Source organism: Medicago truncatula, chromosome 5, assembly GCF_003473485.1.
Source record: "Medicago truncatula cultivar Jemalong A17 chromosome 5, MtrunA17r5.0-ANR, whole genome shotgun sequence".
Lineage (NCBI taxonomy): Eukaryota > Viridiplantae > Streptophyta > Magnoliopsida > Fabales > Fabaceae > Medicago > Medicago truncatula.
In genome coordinates this window covers 15,668,966-15,693,814 of record NC_053046.1, presented here as the reverse complement: position 1 = coordinate 15,693,814, position 24,849 = coordinate 15,668,966, and the positions used below count along the sequence as shown (strand labels likewise).

The 24,849-nt window shown below is 37.7% G+C and overlaps 1 protein-coding gene across 2 annotated transcripts in view; it reads right to left on the bottom strand.

The window, feature by feature from the left end:
- Positions 1-6,932, bottom strand: part of LOC11405998 (disease resistance protein RUN1) — a 30,355-nt gene extending 23,423 nt beyond the window's left edge. The window contains exons 1-2 of one of the 2 annotated variants that reach the window (XM_024783920.2): positions 6,422-6,932; positions 5,045-5,140 (exon numbers count right to left, since the gene is read on the bottom strand). In XM_024783920.2, the coding sequence (XP_024639688.1) occupies positions 5,045-5,140; positions 6,422-6,882 (557 nt within the window). In that variant the 5' untranslated portion in view covers positions 6,883-6,932. The remainder of the gene's footprint in view (positions 1-5,044; positions 5,141-6,421) is intronic. The other variant, XM_024783921.2, reaches the window with a different exon arrangement.
- Between the last annotated feature and the right edge of the window lie 17,917 nt (positions 6,933-24,849).

Sequence of the window (24,849 nt, the reverse complement as noted above, 5' to 3'; positions counted from 1 at the left end):
GTAAGTCGAAAACCCGAAAAGGGCGACTTAGGCAAAAATGAGCGTCTCGGTGGACTGAAAACCCGAAAAGGGCGGTCCAGGCAAAAATTAGAGACAATAAACAGAGATCATTATCCTGATAGAGTGAAAACCCGAAAGGGCAGTCTATGCAAAAATTAAGGATTTTTAAAAAAAAAAAAAAAAAAAAAAAAAAAAAAAAAAAGGGAAAATAGAGACAAAGTAACTGCATCCAGTCGAACACAGATACACTTGGGGCATACCTGATATCAAAAACATTCGAGCCACAAGATAACGGATTTCAAAGTTGCTAGAGAACGATAGGGTTATGAAGTTCAACGTACCTTTCCATTTTAAATTACCATTTCTTTTCAAACTTTGTAAATAACTCCATGAAGTCATGCCATTGGCATAGCGTCACTCGATTAATAAACTTTGAGCCTTTACCTCTCTTTTGACTCCTACTTGTTTTGTTTCTCGTTTTTTTTTTTTTTTTTTTTTTTTTTTTTTTTTTTTCTCTTTTACTGATGATAATACTTTGAAATAGATTTCTAAAAAGGGTTTATATAATAAAAAGCATAAACAAATAGATACAACTTGGCACTCGGGAGTAAGAAAGGCATATATCAACTCAAGAGAGGTTAGATCCCGCTAAAAGTGTGGCTCGACACTAAGGAAAGTCTCTGAATAAACAAATACAAAAATAATACAAAAAAAGCTCGCTAAGTTGAAAACCTGAAAAGGCGACTTAGGCAACAGAGGGCGTCCCGGTGGACTGAAAACCCGAAAGGGCGGTCCAGGCAAAAATTAGGGGCAAAACAAAAATATTCCCGGTGGACTGAAAACCCGAAAGGGCGGTCCAGGCAAAAATTAGGGATTTTCGTTTAAAAAACAAAAGGTATGACTGCTGAAGCATACCAATGGAAGGACACTCTGTGCCGATTTACAAATAGCGACTTCTTCAGACTTCTTTCATCGACAATGGGCTCACCCCCCAGGAGGCATCGGTGGCTACCTAAGTGCCAGGTTCTTACGCCATCAACGGCTCGATTTGCTCACAATAATATCATCTCCAAGGAAGGTTGCCGAGTGTTTGGAATACAATGTCGGTCCGACTCCCATCTTACCTGTCTTGTCTCGGTTCATCGATTCACGTGTCATGTACATTCACATATCCATACATTCATACAATCATGCATTCACCAAAATTTTCACATGATCATACGTTTACGCGTACACGACATATGCATAACATCAATTCACACATAATCGCATCAGTCAAAGCTTACCATTGTGTCAAGCCGCAAGTTTCTACAAATGAGCGTCTTCCATTTCAAATTTCAAATTCAAAAGTGTCATCCCCGGCGTAAAGCCGTGCTAGTTATGTCACTAATCAATGTCAATTTCAATTTCAAATTCAAAAGTGTCATCCCCGGCGTAAAGCCGTGCTAGTTATGTCACTAATCAATGTCAATCTCAATTTCAAAATTCAAAGGTGTCATGCCCGGCGAAAAACCGTGCTAAGTCATGCCACTAATCAAAGTCAATTTCAATTTTAGTTTCGAAGTGACATCCCCGGCAGAAGGCCGTACTAGTCATGGCGCTAGTTGATCTCGATGTCAACTTCAAACTCCAGGTATCATCCCCAGCATAGCTGTTCTAGAGATGTCACCAATCCAAACTTTTCAAGCGACCAAGTTCCAACCAACGAACAGCTTGTGTCTTTATTTTAAGTAACCAGTTCCAACCAACGAACAACTTATGTTTCAAGCGACCGATTCCAACAAACGAATAGCCTATGTCAGTTCTTTCCCTTTCGAGCAACCAGTTCCAACGAACGAACAACTCATGACAATATTTTATCTTTATGCCCAGCGACCGATTCCAACAAACGAATAGCCTATGCCAATGTCTTTTACCTTCCGAGCAACTAGTTCCAACAAACGAACAACTCGAGCCAATCTTTTATCTTTATGCTCAGCAACCAGTTCCAACCAACGAACAATCTGTGACAAGTGGCCAATTTCAACCAACAAAAAGCTTGTATCTTTCTTTTTTCCATTTTCAAAACCAAGTCCACAAATAGACATGGAGGTCTGAACCATTGCACTTTGTTTCGAGATGTCGAAACAATGAGGAACAACCATTTTCCCCAGTGAAACCAGATTCCCCAGTAAAGTCGGATCCCTTTCTTCAAAGAATTTGGGTATCCTAGTGTCTTTTCATTCCAGTCGAGCCGTCATTATCATCATGCATTCATAATTAAATCATGAGCATTCATAAACCTCTTAGGTCAAAATTGGTGCACTTTTGTATTTAAGTCTCTTCGGCTCGTCGAGTCAAGGATTTTACCTTCGAATCTCTGAGCGAAGAAACTTAAATAGGGGCATCTGTCATACCCCAAATTTTGACCTAAGGTCCCACTGACACACGTCTCCGAACTCGGACCAGACTCGCATTTCAGTGAAAAATTCGGCAGGGAGGTATTTTGAAATACCTCATAAAGTTCCGAATCGGGCCCTCTTCTCTCAGTCTTTAATTATTTATTTCCATCTTTTAAATTTTTAATTTAGAACTCTAATTTTAATTTTAGTCCAATTTAGATTAAATTCCTTTTATTCCCATTTTAAATTTTCCTTTTTAAAAACCAAAAATATAGACATTATCCTTTTTTTATTTTTAATTTTTTCTTTTTAATTAAAATCCCAAAATTGTCCAAAAATAAGTCCAACAAAATAGTCCAAATTCATCTCAATCCTTATACACGTTCTGTTCCTTTTCCATTCTAATCCAAATCCGGATTCACGCTTCCTCTGAAACAAATCCAGTAACAAACAGACACATTTCCTTTTTTCTCCTCCACAAGCCACTGATTTTGTGCTCATCAGTAACAAATTCAAGCTTCAAACCCACTCTATAAATAGAGACCTGCACAACAATTAAAAACACAACAAAAAACGCAGCAGAACGAAAAAAAGAGGCCACAAACAACAGAAGCAGCAAGAAGAGCCAAACACACAGTCGCACAAGCAACAACACAGTCGCACAAGCCAACAACTCACGCCACGCACTAGTCCAAACCGTACCAGTCCGCGCACAACACACACGCACCAGTCCACGCCACAACACACGCACGTGCACAGAAACGGGAATACGGCCGCGGGCAACACAACACAGCACATACACGCACACACAGAGGCGCACAAACCGTCACAACAGCGACAATCACATCACGAAACCGGATCAACAAAAAAACAAAAAGGTATAAATTTCTTTCTTTTTAGATCTAGACGTTTGAGTAAAGGTTTTGGGATTTTTGGGTTTAGTATCACGTAAGGGGGGAAAAGAGGAAGAGAAAGAGCGAAAAAATAAAAAAGGGGGAGTTTTTTTAGCTCCGGCGCGGCGGCGCAGCCGCGATGGCTCGCCGGCCACCGCGCCGGAATCCCGCCGGAACCCCCACCCCACTCCGCCGGAGAAGAAGAGAGTTAGAGAGAGAACAGAGAAGAAGAGAGAGAACCGGTGAGGAAGAGAGAGAAAGGAAAAAGAAAAATGAAAGAAAAAGGGCCCAACAGCCCTTATATACCCCCCAAACGGGTCAACCCACGACCCATGACCCATGACCCGCAACCCGGTTCATTTTCCTTGAGCCCAATCCTTTTTTTTTCTGCTTTCTGCACACCCCTGTTTACCACTGCACCCCACCATGTGTTTGGACCTTTTTTTATTCTTTTTCGTATTTATTTATTTTTCTTAGCATTTTAATTTTATTGCAGACCTTAGAATGTAAATAGGTTTTTATGTAATAGTCATAGATTTTATATTTCTAACTTAGGGTAGCCACGCTTTTATTCTTTATGCTCCGTTAGTTTAAATATTTTCAAAAAAATCACAAAACATGCAAATAACCAAAAAAAAAATCACAAAAAATATTTTTTATAATAAACCTTGATCCAAATCAAGTGACCGCATCTTTATTTTCTTTTCTTAATCAAACATCAATCAATTTAATTCTACCTTGAGTTTATTTTCATTTAAATTAAAAAACACAAACAAATTCTTATTTGCCACTTGGCTTTTATCTTTAAAACCTTTTTCAAAAACTAATAAAAAAACACAAAACCAATCAAGCGTCATTTTCTACCCCGAACTACGAGGTTTTGATCCTTCACGGGTACGTAGGCAGAGGACACTCGTCCTTCCAAACAATAAAAAATGTAGATAAATTAGGTCTCACTTTCTTTTTCTTTTAATCATCACATTAACTTCTTTTTCAAAAGCAAGCAAGTTATAGCACATTAAATTAAATAAAACCAAGAGGTTCCCGTAGAGTACTACGGACGTAAAGGGTGCTAATACCTTCCCTTTATGTAACTAACCCCCGAACCCTAAATCTTTTCAATATGGGGTGTTTTGAACTTTTTTCCCCTTTTCCTTAAAAATTAAATGTTCAGTCGTGAAATAATTAGTGAGTCAAAAGCTAATCAAATAGCCTTGATCTCCAAAAATGACGCGACACAGTGTGTTGCCATTTTCATTGACCGTTCATACAATCCCTGAAATTTTCAAAGATGAATCTTTCTAAGAAAGGCAAAGAATGGAAAAACATTGTTGTTGTAGAAGGAAGAGGAGGAGAGAGTGTGAGATGATGGTGTGAGAAATGGTGAAGGTTGGAAGGGTATTTATAGGGGGAATGTCTTAGATAGGTTTTAACTACACTAAATACAATAAAAAAACGTGTAAAAACTTGTAAAAATCGAGTAAAACCAAGTTTGAATAAGTGACCACGTCCAAAAAAATGTGTTCTTTGTGCATAGACCATCGACCAAAATTGCGTGATCTAACTCACGCCACCAACCAAAGGTGCTTGAGTTAAGTCTCGTTGCCACTGTTCAAAGGTGCGTGAGTTAACTCACATTGTAGGCATAAGGTGCGTGAGTTTATTAGTGGATATTTCAATTGGGAACAAGTGATTTTTGTTGGAAGAAGAGCGGAATTCTTATCATTGCTACAAGTATACTAAACAAAACATAATACTATAAACATTTACCTGTAATTATCCATATCCCAACCAGCCAAGATCGAAGCATCCCCGAGTGCTTGCTCAAGTGAATCTTTCTTTTCTGAAATTTTCAGCCTGTCACGGCTTTACATAATTGCAGCAACAATAAATATTTTTCAAAAGACAAATTTATCTAGAAATAAAAGATTTAGTTGACTAATTTATCTAGATTAACAAATTTATTTTGCGCTGGTGTATTCATATTTATAATAAATGGGATGTGAAATACATGAAATCGAAAGTGAAAGAAGTACCGTTAATTACTCAATCTAGTCTCATATATAAGAAAAGATTTTTTTTAGGTTTATTTCAATGAACTTAAAAACAATTATTATTTTTTATTTTTTGGTAAAAAAAAAAAAAAACAATTATTTATGAGTCTAAAGGGAGTAGAGTATAGGTGAATAAAATAATTATTGATTTATTGAAAATTGATCAGACATTTTAGAACACATATTAATTTACTACTCTCTCCGTTTTAAAATGAGTGTCATTTTAGTAAAAAAAATTGTTTTAAAATGAATGTCACTTTTGATTTCCAATGCAATATTAATTACATATTTTCAATCGTACCCTTATACACACTACTCCCAAAACATTACTTTTACTTTGCATTTATGATAATAAAAATGAAATCAATAGTTGATAAGGATAATTTGATAAAAATAGATATTATCTTCCTTTTAATCATTATAATTTATATTTTTTAATATGTGTGTAAAAATCTTAAGAGACATCCATTTTAAAATGGACGGATTATTTGTCAAATAATAATTTACAAATTGGTAATAGACATTCAAGTTTACTATATTTATTCTTAAAAATAACTTTTATGAAAATATACAGATATTATTTCCATCTCCGAGAAACTTTAATTTTACACCCTTTTCTTTGGAAACTTTTTCTATTACCAGAAATATTTTATAATCAAAAATAAAATTTAGTAAATTTGTAAGAAACCTAATAACACGTATTTTTACGTTTAGACATTTACCACACCCCTAAAAAAAGAGGCATTTACCTGTAAGTAAGAAATCTAATAACACATATTTTTTTTAGATTTGAAATATCCATTGTGCTACTACGGAAATAACACATATTTTTATTATTAAACATTTATTTATCATACATCTCCACATTTAAAATATGTGAGCTCCAGCTACGAGTACTTGACAAATTTTTTTTTTACCATACCGTTTTTTTTTTTTTTGTGGTGGCCATAGTCTGAACCTCAGACCTTACATATATTATACATTGTTCAGAGTTCATACCGTTAAACTCACGATGACATTTACCATACCTCTAACAAAAATAGACATTTACCTATAATTATCATAGTAAAAAATATCTTAGTAAAAAAAATACCTATAATGATCATCGCCTTGTGCCTTATTTCGTGGATTTTTCCTCGGATCCGAATTATGGAGGACGAAATGATTTGTTTTGCTAACGATAGCTTCCCCAAAAGTTTGGCTAGCATATTCACGTATAAATGAAGGAGTAACACCATAAAATACGGGCATAACAACTTGACCCGTACTTTTGTGGCACTCCATGATTTGTTCGAGTTCATCAAGACACCAACTAGATTGAACATAATTTTTGGAGAAAACAACAATGATTATTTGAGAACCTTGTATTGCTCGCAATAATTCTGGTCCCAGCTCCTTTCCCTTTTCAAGATTCTCATCGTCAAGAAAAGTGTTAATTCCAGCATTTGAAAGGGTTGCATAAAGATGAGAAACGAAATTGCTACGAGTATCTTCCCCCCTAAAATTTATGAACACTTCGTAGATCCATTTGGTTTTGGAGGTTGAAGACGACATGGATAATGATTTCTTAAGAAACAGGAAAATGGGTGATCACGGGAGACTATATGGATATCGATCAAGCATTTATAGTCAAAAGTCAAAACTCATCATAGTTGAAAAAGGTCCCACCAGGAAGTCCAATCCCTCCAATGGCATTTTGACAAATGGCAGTGCAATCTATCCCTAGAATTTGTATAAAGATAGCCCATAATTTAGCTCAAATTTCCCATTCTAAATCCGTCCCTAATTATAAGACGCTTTTGAGATTTTTTTTTTGTTCTTTTTTATAAAATTCATTTTTTATTTCCGACTACATTAATTATTTTTTTACATATATGCCCCTATTTATTGTACATCTTTTTCTTTAATCAACAATAAATAGAATGTTGAAAACATAAGTCAACCCTCTTTCTTAAAGGATAAAATTGTAAAAACAATAGTAATTACAAACATATTTAATACAAATATCCACTATCTTAATTCCCGTTATTTTTTTAAAAGGACATTATAATTAGGGATGGATGTAGTATGAAACTAATGATGTATATTTTCATGATCTAATCCATTAATATAATATCTTGTTATTTCAAAGAAAATATATATTTTAACCAACCAAATTATACCCACTTATAAAATATTTGTATGGATATGTATTAATAATCATTGCTTCAAAAAAATGTATTAATAATCATGACTTATTTTATTATAAATTTATTTGCGGATATATAACTGATTATTTTTACAAAATCGATTTATAAATAGATATAGTTTTATTAGTAAAATATCTAGAATACATCAATTCGATAAATAAATCATATTGATGTTCTTCTATCTATGAATGAAAATTTTAATAGGATAATAAAGCCTGTATGATAAAATAAGCTAGATTATAGTTTGTTGTACTAGGTTATAAGTTTGTTTGACAAAATTAAATGTTTGATAACTAACTTTTTTCGTTAGCTTATAGTCTTTTTTTAGAAGCTAAAAAGACTAACTTTGAGCGTATAACTTATAACTTTTTATGCATTTTACCATTTTTAATCTTTACTTTTATTTTATTATTTTTCATAATAGAAAAAACTACCCGCTAAGCAAGAAAAAACAGCCCACATTTGCCAATGCCTCTTCTTATATATTTTCTTTTACTGTGCATCTTTCGGTTCAATTTATAAACCATTTTTTCTTACAGACTAAAATAAAGTATGTTGTTCTTTATATTGAACTCATATATCATATTTATTAGTATGAGTTTAAATAAAAAAGTTTATCTCCGTAAACTTAGTTCAGTTGGTATAGATAATGCATAATATATGTAAGGTTCAAGGCAAATTTTGGATACCACCAAAAACAAAAAAAGGTTTAAGTTTCCATCAAAAATTAGAAAATAAAAAGATACAATAATAATGAAGTTTAGTTAAACAAAATATATAAATTGAATTCATATATCACATATAAATTGAAAAAAGGTTTAAATAAGTAAATGGTGGTCTTCTACCCAAAAAAAAAAAAAAATAAGTAAATGGTGGTCCTTCTAAATATACTAACAATTGATTTTAGTCTTCCTAAAATATCCCTTAGGCTTTTGGTCCCTCCAAAAAATTTCATCCATGAAATTAATCCATAATTTTTTTTTTTTTGAAAGAATTAATCCTTACTTTTTAGTCAACTCATGTTTAACCTTCATATTTTTTTTAATAAAATTTTCAATAAATTGGTTAGAATATTATGACAATCTCTCTAAAAAATTGTTGTCATTGGTGTTCTGTCTTATCAGTTACTCATACTTTTCAAGAAAGTGACCTTACACACATGTTAAGGATGATATATATGATGACTAAATAATATTAGAACTTTCGTATTAAGTAGAAGAGACAACTCTTTATCTCAATGGAGGAGTGTTTTTTTTTTTTTTTTTAAGAAGCCAAAATAAAATATATTACTAACTAAAAATGTCCTTTCTAGTATGAGGTGTGTCAAAAGAGAACAAAAGAGTCGCAACAAAAGTTAGAAGATAAAAAAACAAGAGATTAAGAGAAGAAATAACAACTAGTTAATGCCCAACATTTGTGAGAGGACTAATCCACCGAATATGATAATTGAAAAGGAAAGAACTAAACTCCGCCTTCAACCACAAAAAGGAAATCGACTTAATCTTTCCACAAGCTGCAACATTGAGCATTCTTTACCATTAAAGATCATGTTATTTCTTTCTTTCCAAATTTCTCACATACTAACAAACCAAATCAAGTGCACAATAGATTGCCGCACCTTAGAACCTCCGCCATTCCCCACATTTCGGCTAACATGATCACTAAGCCATTATGCACAACATCAAGCTCGCGCCACCAGATAGAACCGTCCCTTCCTTCAAAATACCTCCCTCAACACGATACCTCACCAACAACACCCTAAACCAAAGACTCTCTTTATCCATCAGCAACTTCCAACACTATTTCCCCCAACCAAGCAATGTTAAAACTCCCTAATTCTGCTGACCCCCAAACCTCCAACCTCTTTTCTCAAACAAACATAGTTCCAATCAACCCAAAAGATTTTCCTATGGTCCGCACCCCCCACCCCAAAAAAAAAATTAAAATAGATTCAATAGAGGAGACAATATCTGAGGGAGCCTTGAAGGAAGAAAGAACATAAACATGCAGAGATGACATGACAGACTTTAAAAGAACCAGACGACTACCCAAAGATAAGTTCTTAGGTTTTCAACCCGACCTTCTAGAATTAATTCTTAGAATCAACGGTTGCCAAAAAGACAAATGTATCGCGTCACCACCTATTGGCATCCCAAAATACACAAAGGATAACCTACCAACTTGGAAATTCAAAACCATAGCTGCCTCTGTTAATCAAGAATCAAACACATTTACCCCAACCAATTGGCTCTTATGAAAGCTCACCTTCAAACCAGACAAATCAGCGTATCACCCACAAATTGAAAGTGAGAAACAACAAAAGGATCATTCTCAGTCAAAGACTCCATCAAAACATGGAACCCCTCTGCTGCCAAGAGGAACAAGAAAGGAGAGAGATAGGGAGGATTGCCTTGCCTCAAGCCCTTCTCCATAAGAAACTCATTCGTAGGACACCCATTGACCAAGACCGAAGTTGTTGTTGTACCAATACATTCTCTAATCCACTTTCGCCAAAGCGTCGAAAACATCATCTTCTCATCACCTCATCTAAATAACCCTAATCAATATAATCATGGGCTTTCTCGAAATCCACCTTAAAAAGCAACAATTCCTTCTTGCACTTTCTAGCTTCGTCGTTGATCTATTCATAGAGGACCAAATTTGTTGATTTGGTTCTGTAATGCTCAAAAGGGCGACGACTTTGCAATCTTCCCTACAAGAAATTTGTTATTTTGCGACACATGAACTGCAACAGTTCAATAATAAGGGTCACAATTGTATATTTGAGGCGGGTCTTGCGACTGGTAATCCCAACCGTCGCAAATTTTAGAGTGAAATTAAAGGTGGTCTTTTAGCATAAAGCTCGCTAACCTTTTTTCTCTCTTGAATTTTCAAAATCCAAAAATCTCACCGCTAAAAAACTTTTAGCATATAGATCTATGAAAGAAAAAAAAAACCTCCGTCCAGCATCGAAAAAATCCCAAAAGAGAAACCCCCAATCGGCCATCCCAAAAAGCCTTCTCTCTTCTCTCACATTTGTTCTAAACCTTGAATCGATCGTCCCTTCTTTCTTCTCTCATGTCCAATTCAAACCTCCAACCGAAGAAAAAGATGTAACCCTTAGATCGAACCTAACCTCCTTCATTGTGTGTTGCCCCTTTCTCCTTTTCTCAAATCCGTTCCCAATTTCGTTAAACCCTAGTCTCAGGTCAGATCTGCTTCGTCACTTCATCTTTCATAAGGAAAAAGAGATAATCCAAACAAAATGAAAATCTTAAGTATTTTCTTCTTTATCCTTCTTGTTTCTTGATTTTTCTTTCAATATTTTTGTTTTAATTTCTAGAAAATTGAAACCTTATTAATAATAACTACTATTTAACAATTTTGGAGTCTATTCACATTGAGTTTATCAAAACAATTTTCTTGCCACGGAGCATCTACATAATTGATTAAATTTTTATGTTAGCTCAAGAAACCTTATTGTATTATCACTTGTTTATGTTTTATTGAATCATTTTATTTGAATGTAATTCATATTTTAGTTTATGGATTAGCTCATATTTTTTTACTATGAATTAATTTAGTTGTCATTAAAATATGATAACTCGGATGTTCTATTATTAATTCTAAAATATCTGTTTTTTTTTTCAAATTAAATTCACCAAATAACGACGGTTCAAAACAGCTGCAATATTTTTGTAAGTTTATTTTTCATGAATTGTGACGGTTCTAAACGATCGCAACACCCTTTTTCAAAATTAAAACGAGTGCTTTGCAATACGCTCTGCGGCAGTTGTAACGACGGGTTTTTGAGCTGTATCAAAATGCTCTTGCGACCCCTTTTCCTCAACAATTGGGAAAGTGTCGCAAATGGAAAATTGCGACGGTTTGAATAGTCGCGAATCTCAATTTAACTGTTGCAAAGAGCTTTTTTTTTCTTTCTTGTAGTGCTTTTTGAGGTTGATTCATAGCCGTAAATTTGTTGTTGGTTTCATCAGTGAGTGGTGGGTAAGTGTAATTGCTTTTGTGCTGGCTGACAATTTCAATTATCAATTTTGACACGAAGAAACACTCATTCCATTGTTACGGAGAGGAACGCTCAAAAACCACTTTCTTTTGCAATTTGGTTTCGCACTCCGAGTTGTGTTCGCTAGATTGTACACGTGGTGGCTGAGTTTTTGTTTATTTTGTTATTTACCCTTTAGGGTTGTGCTTAAAAAGTGTAGCTTGACATTGTTGTATTTCCCATGAAGGGTTATGAGATTACACTTTGTACGATCTTACTGAGTCAAAAAAGAAAAAAATCATCAAGTGTTTAGCACATATTACTATATACCGTATATTTTATATTTTGTAACAATATACTAAGGGTTTGTTTGAGAGTTTGAAGGTGAGAGTTTTGGAGGTAAGAAATATATAGAGAAATGCAGAAATCTTTCACATTTTATGAAAAAGTTTCTATTGAATGAGAAAGAGTAATTTTTTAGATAATGATAAATTAATGCTTATGTTTATTATATCTTTAATTTTAAGAATATTATAACAACATAGATTGAATTTAAAAAATTCATATAAACCCCAAAAATCCTCCAAAATCTGAAGGTGAAAAACACAAGAAGGGGGGGGTTGAATTGTGTTTTCTTTTTCTCTTAATAAAAAGGATTCTTCTTCTGATAAAACTTCAGAAGCAGTTTGATTGCTTCTGATGAAATGATCAGAGTCAGATTGCAGCGGAAAAGAACAGAGCAGAGAAAAGAAAGACAAAGACACAGGCAGTTATCCTGGTTCCTTCCACAACACGGAAGTAGTCCAGTCCCCCTTGCACTTCCAAGGAGATTTCACTATAATCACAAGATTACAACTGCTCAATACTTTCAAAGTATGAGACTTCACAAAACAATGCTCAAGCACACACGCAAGAGTCTTCCAATGCTCAAGCACTAAGCAAGAGACTTCTAATGCTCAAGCACGCAGGCAAGAGACTTCTAATCAAACAAAAATACAGAGAATTGAGTTTGAATTGAACACTTGATATACAATCAGTGGTGTTCACAATACAATACAGAAAAGACTCTAGACTTTGAATTTCTAAGATGTATCAAATCAGTGCAGAAATTCAGTGTGCTTTGTAGAATCAAATTGACAGAGTTTTGGCGCTTTTGAACTTATGTATCTCTATCTTGAATCTTCAAGTCTTCACTCCTTTATATAGAGGCGTGAAAGAGACGTTGAGATAATCAGCACGTCTAAAGAGTCGTTTGAAATCCTTTGATTATCCACCAGTGATCTTTTGCCTGATTTGGGTGTAGTCCTTTGAAGGATAAACTTCAAATTCATTCCCATCTTGAGTTGTACAAATTCTGCAGGCATGGCTGTTGTTTTGTCTTGTAGCGTAGACAGAAAACAGAGTAGTGGAGGTAGTGGTTGTACACTTGTACTTTGTCAACTCTATTAATGAGAGACAAGTGCTCAGTGCTATCCATATATCCGTTGATACCTCCCTTTCAATTCTTCGTTCTTCTTTGATAAGACTGAATTGAGAATCAGCAACTTTGAATCTTCAGTTTGATTAAAGGATCAAATGTAGCTTCTGGTGAAAATATTGCTTCTGATGAAAACTTTTGCTTCTGATGACTTTCTGCTTCTGATGACTTTCTGCTTCTGATGACGTCATCTCTTCAGGAGCAGTTTAGCTTCAGGAGCAGCTTTCTGCTTCTGATGACGTCATCTCTTCAGGAGCAGTTTAGCTTCAGGAGCAGTTTTCTTCAGATGCTCAGAATTTCTTTTTCTTTCCATTGTTCTTCCAAGACCTATTGAAATAACTTGAGTAGCCTTTGGTCCTGTACACTTGAACAATTATTAGTAATAACCAATTGACAATTTTTAATACCTTGTTATCATCAAAACTTAATAAGGTTCATTGTGAAACACATTTTGTTCCAAGATATAAACATATAACTTTTAAAGATAGTATTTCAGAGCAAGCAGCATTGAAAACAGTAAATATCATCAGAATTAAAGCTTGTAAAACATATTGAAGGTGAAAAAGCACAAGATTCAGAAACAATGATAATATATATAGAAAGAAAGATTAAGATACAAAGACACAGCTACTAAGAACAAAAGTAAAAAACAAGCTAGAGTTGGGTGTGCAACTAAGGTTGGGCTTGCTTATACAACTGTTCTAAGAGATACTTGATCTGATCATCCTTCTTCTGAAGTAGCTCATCCTTTTCTCTCATTCTTCTTTTATATCCAGCCTGAATTCTAGCAGCCCTAGTGATGTACTCTTCTTCTGGATAGAAAGGAGTGATGTCCAGCAGAGGCACAAAATTCAGCTCTTTCTCCTTAGCTGCTTCATGCATATCATCCAAAAGCTTCTTCAGCATAGCAGAGTGAGATGACACACATTTAGTTCTAAGTTGATCCAGCAGCTCATCAAAGCTTTTCTGTAGATCCATCCACTGATCATAATAGTGAATAGGAGGTACAGGAACTGTTCTGCGAAGAATCAGTGCCTGAATCTCATCACTGAGTCTGATCAGTTGTTCCTCTATATACTCAGACTCTAGGATATGGTCAGGGATGGGTGAAGGTTCGGTTTGAGTTGTATTTGATATGGAAGGTTGGTCAGAGGTTAAGTCTATTATAGTGGGTGAATCTGGTTGTTGTTGTTGTTCTGTTGTTTGGTCAGAAGGTATATGTTGGTCAGAAGTTGTTTGGTCAGGAGCAACTTGTTCAGAGGCAGTTTGCTCCTGAACAGTTTGCTCAGGGATGGTTTGGGTTTCTGTTTGGGTTTCCAAGACAGTCTTTTCAGGAACTGTCTTAGAGGCCTTAGTGGGTGTTGGTTGCATTTCACCACCTAGATGTTTTTCTAAGTTGTGAAGGGTTGAGTATTCTTGGTGTTGGGGAGTTTCTGAAGTAGTTGCATCTGAAGCTACTTCAGAGGCTTTTTGTGTGGTTGAGTTATGTGGTGAGTTTGTTGTAGGTTCTGGGTTGGGTTGAGGTTGTTGTACACTAACAGGTTCAGGATTATCTGGATAGAGTGGATGAGTAGGAGGCAAATTGAATTTCTCACAAAGTTTAATTCTATTCTTAGAAAATTCTATTTGAGTTTGCTCCCAGTCAAGTGTTCCTAAATCTGTTAGTTTGGTAGGTTTGGTTTTTAGAAGCTTGTCTATGTGTTGGCTAAGAGGTTGGTCATCTGATTCTGTTGATGATGAAGAGGGTGAAGAGGGTAGAGATGGAATCTGAGTATTAGTTGGAGCGTTAGATGGATTACCTGAAGACTGAGCTTCTGGATGAACTGCTTCTGGAGCTTCTGAAGCTGGTTCTGATGAAGTTGCTCCTGAAGCTTGCTTATTCTTCAAGGCTTGAGAAAGCAGAGTTGCTCCATACTTAACAGTTTCTAACTCCGATGCTAAAGCAGCAATGTCAGGAGTAGGCACATACCCTGCAGCCTTGAGACGTTCATCCCTTTCTTTTTCATACAAAATCTTCATCCTTTTCTTTTCTGCTATCTTGGATGCAGCAACCTCCCTAGTATACTGCTCCATTTCTTCAGTCATTTCGAAACTGGGCATGACTATGGGCTCAGAAGTTGCAGTCCTTTTTGCTTTCTTAGGGCTTGAGTCTTCATCCCAGTTCTCTTCCAGTTCTTCCAACATTTGTGCCCTTCTTCCTTCACCTGTCTTCAGATTTCTTGTTAAATTAGACCTTTTCCTTTTGATGGTCTGAAGAGCAGCTTCTCTTTTATTTTTGGGACTTGGAGGCTTTTCAGAAGCAGCTTGTTCTGAACCAGCTTGTTCAGAAGCAGGCTGTTCTGCTGTTTCTTGAGTACTCCTTGTCCTTTTTCTGATAAGAGGGACATCTTCCAAATCCTCCACTTCCTCAAGAATGGTGGACATAGCAGATTTTACCTTCTTAGCTTTCTTATGCTTCTGAGCACCCACCTCAGTAGCATTTTCAGCAAGGTATTCTTCCTTGGTGATCTGCTTCTTCTTAGATTTTCTACTTTTGGCCACAGGCAGCTCACCACCATACATTTGGTCAGGAACATCCTTCAAGCTGATTTTCTGGTTAAAGGATTTGTAGTGATCCATGATATATGCCCTTTGAACCTCCAAGGGATCTTGTTTACAGATGGGAGGAAAGTCTGGGATAAGATCTGATTTGGCATCAGAAGGTTTCAAGTCAGTAGGACTCTTCTTCACATCTTTTGCTTTAATCAGATGCATAGCCCTTAGAGTCTCACCATTGATAATCTTCCCTCTAACAGTTCCCAACTGTTCATCTGTGAAGATCTGAGCTTCTTTCAGCATCTCAATAATTCCTCCCTGTTATACCCTGTTTTTGGACCTAAAAATACTGGGCCCAATTTCATTTCAAACTTTGTCAATTATCAGATTTCAACTGCAAAGTTCAAATTGTCTCTGCCTCGCAGTATTTCCAATCACAATTTTACTTATGTTTTTCTTGCATAAAACCTTTTGAAGTGTCTTTACTTGTCTTGTAAGTCATTCAGAAGTGTCTCTGAATCATTGCATTGCTTTTTCTACAGTTTATTTCAAAATTTGCAAAAAGTCATACAGAAGGGTATTTTGGTCATTTCCTGCAGTGGGACCCATTTTCATCCTTGTGACTGTCTCTGAGTCTTTTCAGATTGTTTTTGCATTTTCATTAGTAAATCTTGATTAAGTTCATTTTAAATTTGCGTCTGAGTCAGTGTCAGATCAATTTGAATCTGTTTAGGTCGTTTTAGCCCTAGGGGCATTTTGGTCATTTCACACAAAATTTTGACATAGGGAGGTTACTTTGAAGTACCTCATTTAGGCCATTGGTTCGTTTTAGTCCGTTTTGTCGATTTTATTTTTATTTCTATTTCGCTTTACGTTTAGTCAAATTACATATTTTAATTCATTTTTTATTTTTACTTTGCATTTTAATCCTTCAACTTTTTAAAATTGCATTTAAGTCCAAACTGTCCAATTTTTATTTTTTTATTTTTTTTAGTTCTGTTTTTAAAATTGCAGTCCAGTCCCATATTTTACAAAATTGCAGAAAGGTCCAAAGTCCATTTTAAGTCCAATGCCACATGTCGATTTCCTATTGGTCCCAATGCACACATGGCAGCCTATAAAAGGCGCATTCAATGCACAGTCAAAAAGTCAGAAATTCATCACAAACAGATTTCTTTTCTCTCTCCATTCAGTTACAGATCAAAAACAGAAATTCTCCAAGAACAAGCAAGAACAAAATCCAAACCCTAGATTTCCAGAAGACCAAAAAATCATCAAAATTCATTGGATTTTCCATTGATTCTCAGAGATTCCTAAGGAATCATCATCATCGAATCATCTTCTTTGCAATTCAAGGCACGAGCTCGCTGCAGCAGCAGCAAACTCCAGCACCGATCACAAAGAAGAATCAGTGAGAAAGAAGCAGAGAAAGAAGATGAAGTTTCCAGCCAAAATCACGAAGAATCAGTGAGAAAGAAGAACACCGATTTATTTTCGGTTCAAAGCAGCAAGAATCAATAGAAACGCATCTGAAGTTTTCCGAAGAAATCTTCATCAGCACCTCCAATTGAAATCACAGGTAAAAGCATAACTTCAACATCATTTTCTTTAAAAAAAAAGCATGAATCAGTGAAGTAAAAAACAAACCGAATCCAAAGATTTCCAGAATTCAAAGCCAAAGCCGTAACCGTAAACACAAAACCTAGATCCATAAGGATCTAAGTTTTGAAAGCAAGAACGCATACCAGAAAATCAATCAAACAACGAAACGATGTAAGAATCTAAACGTTTTTGTTCAAAAATCAAAAATCATTTCAAAACCGTACAAAGTTCCTTCAAGATCTACGTCGTTTCGAACCGTATTTGAAAAAATAGTTGCTGGATTCGTGTTTAGGGTTAAAGGACGAATCAAAAGGAGTAAGAATCTTTGAAATCTGGAAATTTAGGTCACCGGAAGTTCATAAGTCTCGCCGGAGAAGATGAAGTTTCCGGCGGACCTTCAAGGTCTCCGCCGTAGCTTCATCACCTCCGGTGGTGGTTTTCTGGAGAGAAGAGAGAGGACTGAGAGGAGAGAAGAGCTTAGAGAGAGAAAGAGGTGAGCAAAGTGAGCTGGACCGGTGTCCTTACGTTTATATAGACACCTGGACCGGTCCGGTTCACTTTGGTTTCCTTTTTGGACCGTAGGATCTAGGGTTTCTCTTTTGAATGGCTGTGATGCGTTTGCTCCCACGTGTTTGATCTGTGTTACCATGCGCTGCGTGTTTTGAACCGTCAGATCTAGGTTTGGATCAATCCAACGCCTCTAAGGCCTTTGGATGATCCAGGCCCAGTCTGTATTGGGTTTTGGTTTGGGCTTAAGGTTTTACGTTTTTTTTGCTTGCTTTTGTATGCTATTTACACCATTTTCTTTGCTATCTGCACCTGTGGCCTGCTCATTTTTGTTTACAAAATTTCTAAAAAAATCCTAGTGGTTTCTTGATATATTCTTGGTATTTTTAGGGTATCTTTGCATGTAAAAAAGATGTTAAAATGGTGTGAACTAATTCCATGTGTTTTTATGTTTTTTGTATGCATTTTGCTATGTTTTGTTCTTGACATTTTGATAGTATGACATGGATAAATGATGCCTAATATGGTGATGAATATGCCTCTGGAATTGTGTTTATTTTTGCTGTGTTTGGATGTGATTTTATGGATTTCTTGTTTTACAAGTAATAAGCGTTTATTTTTAGGAATAAAGTGGTAAATTTCTTTATGTTTGGTGTGATACTTTGCTTGCATGTACTTCCACTAATTTCATGTCATGGCTTGAAACAAAATTTCTTTCAAAATTGCCATGATGTGATGATTATGGGTTACAAGCACCTTTAGGTATCACATCAAAAGTTTTAGGTTTATTGCCACTTTATTACCTTTCCTTTGCCATTCTTATACATTTCCTTTTGATTATTTCCTACTATTTTGTGCTTTATGATTACTAACCATTTCATCTCATGTGCCATACATTTCATAAGCATTCCACCACCCTCTCCACTCTCCACCCTCTTTAGTCTAGCATTTATTTTTTTTTGCAAGTTTTGATTCATTTAGTGATGTAATTTGTTATCATTGGTTTGTAGCTTGGCAAAGAGGCCATAGAATGTATTTAGGAAATGTTGTAATATGGACTATGGACACTATGGCGCACCGACACGCACACACTCACCTTAGATGTATGCATAGGATTGTATGGTTAAATAAGCGTTTAGGTTTTAAACACTTAGAGAAAATCCATCTTTTTCCAAAAAAACAATTGAACTTCACTTCAAAAAATTTCATAATAAATATGAAGTCAACACTTCATTTTTTTTCTTTTCTTTTTCTTAAGGAAAATTCAATTCATCTTAACCATTTAGACTTTCTTTCTAATCACTAATCAAACCTCACTTTTTTGCTAAATCTAATGCTCATGAAGCCTCCCAATCTCCTTCTTCAAAACCATTTTCAAAACTTAAAATCAAACAATTAGAACAAAAACAAGTTTTTTAGCAAGAACTACGAACGGTTTTGATCCCTTAAAAGGGTACGTAGGCAATGAGTCAAAACTCATCCAAGCCGAAATAAAATCAAAATTCTACTTCTTCTCACCCCCATTCTTAACTAAATAAACCTCCCATTTTCAAAAGTAAGTAAAAATAAGCGTGAATATAGACTTAGGAAAACGACTCTATAGAGGACTATAGTTACTCCGGGTGCCTAACACCTTCCCGTAGTAAAACCGACCCCCGAACTTAGAATCTAAGGGTTTTTTTCTCAATTTTTCCCTTCCCAAGAAAAAAGAGAGATATCAACGGTCGAAAGGTTCAAGTCCAATTAATGGCTTGGCACCCAAAAACCATGATAACAGAAATGGCGACTTCACTGGGGATTTCTTTTAGCGGGTCACGCCTAGTTTTCCTTAGTTTATATTTACGCTTTGTTTTATTGCTTATATATGTGAATACTTGTTTACTTTCATTTGACGTGTGGGGTGAGGATATCAAAAGTCCTATACCCGGGCTGAGTGAACTTATGTTTAGGTAGAGATATAATCGACAATTCGATCCGGGGGTTGCCTCGTGTATTGGATTATGCGATCAATCTCACATAGCTGAGGCATTTTGAAGGTGATATTGTCGGCGTGTGTTGTCATGCTTAGGCACTTCACTTTCAATTGTTCGACGAAGCTATGAACCGTAGTTACCAAACCCATCCTAGCCTTTTTAGGACGTAGTGCGGTGGCTAAATTGAGTGTTGTCTCAAACTTTAGTCGTCACGCGATACTACACTCAAGCTAGACCTTCTCACAAATAATCATGGAACGGGTGTCGTCCTGTACTACCATGATATATGTGAGAGAGGTTGCAGTTTGGGAACTGTGTTAGAACCTTGGTTACTACTATCCAAAGCCTTAGTTCACCGGACGCCATGTCCATCCGTTACTTTGAATCTCAACCCACATTATAACTAAACAACACAATCATGCATACATGCATTCATGCATAAACATTTTTCATGCATTCATCGAAGGGTTTAAACAAATGGAAATTTTTGTAAATAATCACAGGTATGAAGAAGACTAAGTGCTACAAGTTCAAGGAAGTGGATTTGGTTAGTTTGAGAGAGTTGGCACTCAAGGTCAAGAGTCAAACAGGGTTCCGACTCCGGTATGGGGGATTGCTTACTTTGCTCCGAACCGATGTGGACGAGAAGCTAGTGCACACTCTAGTGCAATTTTATGATCCGAGCTTTCGTTGCTTCACTTTCCCGGACTTCCAGTTGGTTCCTACTCTCGAGGCTTACTCCAATCTAGTGGGTTTACCTATAGCCGAGAAGACACCTTTCACCGGTCCCGGAACTCCTCTTACTCCTCTGGTTATTGCTAAGGATCTCTACCTCAAGACTTCCGACGTCTCCAACCATCTTATCACCAAGTCTCACATCCGGGGGTTCACTTCGAAGTATCTTCTTGATCAGGCCAATCTCGGTACTACTCGTCAGGACACACTCGAGGCTATTCTTGCTTTGCTTATCTACGGGCTCATTCTCTTCCCGAACCTCGACAACTTCGTGGACATGAATGCTATCGAGATCTTTCATTCCAAGAACCCGGTCCCTACTTTGCTAGCAGATACCTACCACGCCATTCATGACAGGACTCTCAAGGGCCGTGGGTATATTCTTTGCTGCACATCTCTTTTGTATAGGTGGTTTATTTCGCACCTTCCGAGTTCCTTCCATGACAACTCGGAGAATTGGTCCTACTCGCAGCGGATTATGGCCCTCACTCCTGACGAGGTCGTCTGGCTCGCTCCGGCCGCTCAGGTGAAGGAGATTATCATGGGTTGTGGAGACTTTCTCAATGTACCTCTTCTTGGTACTCGTGGAGGAATCAACTACAATCCCGAGCTTGCTATGAGACAGTTTGGTTTTCCTATGAAGTCGAAGCCCATCAATCTTGCTACATCTCCAGAGTTCTTCTTCTATGCGAATGCTCCTACCGGACAAAGGAAAGCTTTCATGGATGCTTGGTCCAAGGTTCGAAGGAAGAGTGTGAAGCATCTAGGTGTGAGATCCGGTGTCGCTCATGAGGCCTATACTCAGTGGGTGATAGATCGAGCTGAGGAGATTGGTATGCCTTATCCAGCTATGAGATACGTATCTTCATCCACTCCATCTATGCCTCTACCTTTGCTCCCTGCGACTCAGGATATGTATCAGGAGCATCTAGCCATGGAGAGTCGTGAGAAGCAAGTGTGGAAAGCTCGGTACAATCAAGCCGAAAATCTAATCATGACTTTGGATGGTAGAGATGAGCAGAAGACTCATGAGAATCTAATGTTGAAGAAAGAGCTAGCTAAGGCCCGGAGGGAATTGGAAGAGAAAGACGAGCTGCTTATGAGGGATTCCAAGAGAGCTCGAGGACGACGAGATTTCTTTGACAGATACTGTGATTCAGATTCCGAGTCCGATGATCCTCCGACTACTTCCTATGCTTGAGAGCTTCATGTGTTCATCTTGTTGAAATTTCAAAGTCTTCCTGTTAAAGATACTATGTAGTTTTGATTATTTGCAAGATTTCTAATTTGTTTTAAAATCCTTCGATGAAAAAATAAGTCTTTTGCATTCGCATTTGCATATCATGCATCATATGCATCATGCATTGGTCACAAAGGCTTCCAAGTGCTCACTATCTCCTGGTTCCTCTGCCGCAGTGTGAAAAGTGGCTCGTGCTCAGAGAGTTTACGAACCAGATAGAATTGATCGAACCAGAGAATACAGAAGAAAGAAAAGGGCTATGGAAGAAGAGAACGCTCAGCTTCGCACCGAGTTAGCCTCTCTAAAGGAGGAATTGGCTAAAGCTAATGACGTCATGACTGCTCTACTAGCTGCTCAAGAGCAATCAGCTACAGCTATCCCTACAACCACAGCTGCACAGGTGACTACAAGCGTGCTCCCTACCACTTCTGCGGACAACCGCTTTACTATGCCAGTAGGGTTTCCGTATGGGCTTCCACCGTTCTTCACTCCCGTTGCTACAGCAAGCACCTCGGGCACTGCTAACAATGTTCTGATCCCTGCAACAAATGCTGCCTCTATCAATGCTACTTTGCCACAAACAACAGCTGCTGTCACTGAGTCACTGATACATACTCTGCCTCAAAGTATTAACATCAACACACAGCACAGAAGCATCCCCGTAACCAAGACTATGGAAGAGATGATGGAGGAACTTGCTAAAGAACTCCGTCACGAGATCCAGGCCAATCGAGGGAATGCAGACTCTGTCAAAACTCAAGACCTTTGCTTAGTGTCAAAAGTGGATGTTCCTAAAAAGTTCAAGATTCCGGACTTCGACCGGTACAACGGGCTAACTTGTCCTCAAAATCACATCATCAAATACGTCCGGAAGATGGGCAATTACAAAGACAATGATTCCCTTATGATCCACTGTTTTCAGGATAGTCTGATGGAGGATGCCGCAGAGTGGTATACTAGTTTGAGTAAGAATGACATCCATACCTTTGATGAGTTAGCCACCGCTTTCAAGAGCCACTACGGGTTTAACACTCGACTGAAGCCAAATAGGGAGTTTCTCAGGTCCCTATCTCAGAAGAAGGAGGAAAGCTTCCGTGAATATGCGCAAAGGTGGAGAGGGGCGGCTGCCCGTATCACCCCTGCTTTAGATGAAGAAGAAATGACCCAGACGTTCTTAAAGACGTTGAAGAAAGATTATGTTGAGAGGATGATCATCGCTGCCCCGAACAACTTTTCGGAGATGGTCACTATGGGAACCCGTCTTGAGGAAGCCGTCAGGGATGGAATTATTGTGTTTGAGAAAGCTGAATCTTCTGCAAGTGCGTCGAAGAGGTATGGTAATGGACACCACAAGAAGAAAGAAACTGAAGTGGGGATGGTGTCAGCTGGAGCAGGTCAATCAATGGCTACTGTTGCTCCTATCAATGCAGCTCAAATGCCTCCGTCATACCCATATATGCCGTATTCTCAGCATCCGTTCTTCCCACCGTTTTATCATCAGTACCCTTTGCCGCCGGGCCAGCCTCAAGTGCCCGTCAATGCGATTGCCCAACAGATGAAACAACAGATGCCGGTTCAACAACAACAACAAAATCAGCAAGCTAGGCCTACTTTCCCTCCGATACCGATGTTATATGCTGAGTTGCTTCCAACTTTACTCCAGAGAGGGCATTGTACAACTAGACAGGGCAAGCCTCCACCTGATCCGTTGCCTCCAAGGTTCAGGTCTGATCTCAAATGTGACTTTCATCAAGGTGCCCTAGGTCATGATGTCGAGGGGTGTTATGCTTTGAAGTATATCGTGAAGAAGCTCATCGATCAAGGGAAGCTGACTTTTGAGAATAATGTTCCACATGTCCTTGACAATCCGCTACCAAATCATGCCGCTGTGAATATGATCGAAGTGTGTGAGGAAGCTCCTAGACTTGATGTCCGCAACGTCGCAACTCCTCTGGTGCCTCTGCACATCAAGCTGTGCAAAGCTTCCCTGTTCAGCCATGAGCATGCCAAGTGTCTAGGATGCCTCCGTGATCCTTTAGGTTGCCATGCTGTTCGAGACGACATCCAAAGCTTGATGGATGATAATCTTCTGACTGTCAGTGATGTTTGCGTGGTCGTGCCAGTTTTTCACGATCCGCCTGTCAAGAGTACACCTTTGAAGAAGAATGCTGAGCCTTTGGTGATAAGGTTGCCAGGACCAATTCCTTATGTTTCGGATAAGGCTGTTCCATACAAGTACAATGCTACTATGATAGAAAATGGAGTAGAGGTGCCTCTAGCCTCCTTTGCCACAGTAAGCAATATTGCCGAAGGGACTTCTGCAGCGCTGAGAAGCGGGAAGGTTCGTCCGCCATTATTTCAGAAGAAAGTGGCTACACCGACCATTCCGCCAGTTGAAGAAGCAACTCCAACCGTTGTTTCACCCATTGCTACAGATGTGAACCAGTCAGGCAAATCTATAGAGGATTCAAATTTAGATGAGATTTTGAGGATAATAAAGAGGAGCGACTACAAGATCGTTGATCAGTTGCTGCAGACTCCTTCGAAGATATCTGTATTGTCATTGCTCTTGAGCTCCGAGGCTCACAGGAATACCTTGTTGAAAGTGCTGGAGCAGGCATATGTTGACCACGAAGTTACGGTAGATCGTTTCGGTGGCATAGTGGGAAATATTACTGCTTGTAACAATCTCTGGTTTAGTGAAGAAGAGCTGCCGGAAGTGGGAAAGAGTCACAATCTGGCTTTGCACATCTCGGTGAACTGTAAATCAGACATGATATCAAATGTGTTGGTAGATACCGGTTCCTCTCTCAATGTAATGCCCAAGACAACTCTAGATCAGTTGAGCTACCGTGGGACCCCGTTGAGAAGAAGTACTTTCTTGGTCAAAGCTTTTGATGGATCTCGAAAGAATGTGCTGGGAGAGATAGACTTGCCGATAACCATTGGCCCTGAGAATTTCTTGGTTACCTTCCAAGTGATGGACATTAATGCATCCTACAGTTGCCTGCTGGGAAGACCGTGGATACACGATGCAGGTGCAGTTACTTCCACCTTACATCAGAAGTTGAAATTTGTGAAGAATGGAAAACTCGTTACAATCCATGGTGAAGAAGCATACTTAGTCAGCCAATTGTCTTCTTTTTCTTGTATTGAAGCAGGGTCTGCTGAAGGAACTGCTTTCCAAGGTTTGACCATTGAAGGTGCAGAGTCTAAGGAAGCTGGGGCTGCTATGGCTTCATTGAAGGATGCTCAGA